Source organism: Plectropomus leopardus, unplaced genomic scaffold (assembly GCF_008729295.1).
Source record: "Plectropomus leopardus isolate mb unplaced genomic scaffold, YSFRI_Pleo_2.0 unplaced_scaffold27460, whole genome shotgun sequence".
Lineage (NCBI taxonomy): Eukaryota > Metazoa > Chordata > Actinopteri > Perciformes > Serranidae > Plectropomus > Plectropomus leopardus.
Genome location: NW_024629891.1, coordinates 1 through 3,576, shown reverse-complemented (window position 1 = coordinate 3,576; position 3,576 = coordinate 1). Strand labels below are relative to the sequence as shown.

Genomic DNA, 3,576 nt, shown 5'->3' with positions numbered 1-3,576 from the left:
TATGTGTCTAATAAAAAACAAACAATGGTTCTTTGTAGTAATGATAGTTTACCTTAGACAACCCACCAATTTGTACTTTTTTTGTCCCAATTTGATGATTTCTCTTGTAGCTTTATGGATAAAAATTAATATTCCTGGTATTTTCTATTTGCGAACATGAAATTCCCACTCAAAACTAACACAAAATGTCTTTAAATGAACTGTTATCAACATCATGTCAGGACTTTTAGGTAACCGATGGTGCTATATTCCAAATCTGCACTTTCCAAGTAAGAAGATGCAACTTAACCAAAATCTTTGAAAGTGTTTGTTGTTTTAAAGGCCACGTTCTTACATGTTTTCGTGGACCTTCTTCATGGCCTTGGCGGCGTAGCCCATGTTCTTCAGGACCTCTGTGTTGGTGTGCGAGTTCTCCAGAGCTTCCCTCTGAAACTCGATGGTGGAGAGCGTGCCGTCGATCTGCGTGAGCTGCTGCTCATAGCGCTTCTTCCTCTTCAAGGCCTGCAGGGCAGCTGAAACAGAAAGACTGCAGGAGTTTAACACTTTTCCTAAAAGTTTTGCACCTTTCTGCTGGTATCTGCTGTGCGGTTGAGATCTTCTGGTGTTGGGCGTTCACAAATAAAAGAGATAAGGTTCCTCCCTTTGTTTATTTTTAGATTCAACGAGCAACGCAGCACCTCAAGGTTTCACATGAGAAAACACACTGAAGCACAGGAAGAGAAACGTACAGGTTAAATAAAAATAAAAAATCTATATATAGAATTAAAAATATAAAAATATTTCTTTTCTCTGTTACGTCACTTGATACAAACCTGTTATACTTGCTGCTATGATTACTACATTTGCTCACTGGAGGCCGCCATTAACCCTTTGAAACCTGAATGGACATCGGTTTTAAAGTATTTGATATAGTACTTTGAAATCTGAGCAAAAAAGGTTTAATTCTTTTTAAAACATGGGAAAAGGCAATGAGCACTTTGCATGAAACTGATAAAACATGACAAGAAAACAACCTGAAAATTAATGTTTTTAATGGAGGCCTATTTGAAAATTATTTTAAATAAGGGGGGAATGACCCGAAACTACATTTTTGATTATTAGAATTATATTGTCAACATATTTTACAGGATATATAATATATATGTATTTTTTAGCACTTTTATTTCAGGTTATTTCCTAGTTTTTGTTTATTTTTTACTTTCCTTGTTTGTGCTAATTTTCTTGTAACTTTTCACTAACTTGTTGCTATTTTTTGGATAATTTCTTGTTAATTTGTTAATTGACTTCCTCCCATGTTTTTTTTTTTAAGGAAATCAGTTTGCTTAGGTTTCAAAGGGTTAAACACATAACACTGTACACCAACTATATTAAATGTGTTTGTAACTATGAGTTAAGAGGCCTTGTTGTAACTGAAAGTATTTTAACATTTTTAATATTTTTAAAGAGTTTTACTGCAATATGTCCCTTAAATCTAGACTTAGAGTACAATTTAAGGCCCATTATAAAATACTTCAAGGTAAAACAGGTGCACAGATATTTTCAGACTAAGATCAAACATACCTCGCTTGTTTTTTGTGCCATGTTTCTTGGCTATCATAAGTTCCTGCTCGATCTTTTTCTCCAGGTAGTCTTGTTTCTTCGTCAGCATTTCCTCTGTTTCCCGCAGTTTGTTGATGGCCTCCTGGGGTGAAGGTCCTCCTCTCGACCGGTGTTTCGACCTCGAGGAGCTCGATGAACTCGAGCTGGAGCCCCCCTTGAAAAATTGCGAGATTTTGCTCATTTTTGGCCGCTTTTGGTAAAAACTGCGCAGGTAAGTAAAGTGTACACGAGCTCTCCGGGCCTCCTCGTCCTGCCTCTCTGTGTTTCCACAGGCGGGTGTGTTTGGAGCAGCTTTTCCTGCTCGACGGCTTTGTGCTTTCAATTCAAACCATAACCAGCCAGTGAGCGCACCTTTCACCACACCTTTCACGACTGCCTGCGTGACGTAACGTTAGTGACACCTGACGCTCGCCCTCTTTGTTTTTCTCTCGGTCAAAATCAGTTCTCCCTCTCCCTCCCTTTTTTAAAATGTCTCTTCCTTGCGTTTCTGTGCTCTATATTTTTCACCACATACTTTTTATATATTTTTTGTTACTTTTTCGTTTCAAAAATATTTTTTTTTCTCTTAACTTTCAGTATAACGCCCCCTCTGCTGTTCATTTTTGTTTTTGATTTGGTTGTAGCATAATTTCCACCATTGATGCTGATTTCCATCTACTGTCATTGTACATTTAATCCTTAGCGCATATTGATAATAAAATAAAAGAGAATAAAATAAAATAAGATGAAATAGATATTTGATTTTGGACAATACGGTCATAATATTCAGAAAAGAAAGTTATGCTTTTGTGGAAAGTATAATATTTAATGATAATACAAGGGGAATAAAAAACAGAAAAAAATCATAATATTAAACTCCCAGAATTACGAGAAAAAAAGGAGTCGCAGATTAAGGCTAATTCGTGTGTCGGGAAGTTTTTTTTGTCGTAAAATTGCAATTTAAATCGCCTGATATATCGACTATTTTTCTTCTAAAATTGCGACGTGATTATTGTATTAATACGATTTTTTCTTGAAATAGTATGATCTTATTCTCCTTAAATAACAACATTATTCTAGAAATAGACGTTTTTCATGAAATGATGACATTATTCTCGTAATATCATGACCCTTTCCTCAAAATTATAACGTTTTTCTCAAAATCTATTTTTCTTTTTCATATTGGCACTAATACGTACTTTTCTTGTGTTAAATAAAAGCGGAAAAATGTCTGTCAGTGTAAATCATTTTTGTTTTTTGAAAGGCGAGCAAATATCGAGCATTAAACCTGCATATTAAATAAACTGTCACGCACAAAAAAAATGTTAAATAAATATAAATTTGTAAAAATCATAGATTAAAGTAAAGCACAGTGAAACTCAACAAAACGATAAACAGTCTCGGTCACGTGGTTTCGCTGATGGGGTCAAAGTTCGTGTTGACATCCGCAGGCTCGCTGTGTGAAATGGCTGAGTTAGATATTGGGAAGCATTGTCAGATCGACTCCTGCAATCAGAAAGGTTTGTTAAACCCACATCTTGTTACGAATAAGCAATTATATCATCGTGTGATAGTATTGTGTCGTATGTGTAAATATAAAACATACTGAGTGGCTCTATAGCCTGGTTAGCCTGGTTAGCCTGTCAGCTAGTTAGCTAGCTGGATTTAGCATGACTGTCAGTTAGTAACTATTAGCCACTGTTAGCCCGCTACGCTAGCTAGAAAGCTAACCGCTAACTTAATGTTTTTACTTATGATCGTAAACTAATGTTTACTGATTATATACAATAAAACGACTTGTATGTACAACAATTTAATATGTATAAATCGTGTTTGGCTTTCATGTTTCCTACTGGTAAATTAAAGTTTCTGCACAGATTCAAATGAGTCAATTAAATATCATTATTTGATAGCTTTAATGCAATACTCTTAATTTATATATAAATACATCTTAAAGCTCACTCATGTCTTTCTTATGTCCTATTCTTACCATCTTTT

At 35.1% G+C, this 3,576-nt stretch overlaps 1 protein-coding gene across 1 annotated transcript; it reads right to left on the bottom strand.

The window, feature by feature from the left end:
- On the bottom strand, window positions 1–1,945 carry LOC121937785 (charged multivesicular body protein 4c-like). The gene is made up of 2 exons (XM_042481105.1): window positions 1,561–1,945; window positions 1–512 (listed from the first exon to the last, which is right to left on the bottom strand). Exons 1-2 carry the CDS (start codon window positions 1,778–1,780, stop codon window positions 331–333), a joined length of 402 nt encoding a protein of 133 aa, XP_042337039.1. The 5' UTR covers window positions 1,781–1,945; the 3' UTR covers window positions 1–330.
- Between the last annotated feature and the right edge of the window lie 1,631 nt (window positions 1,946–3,576).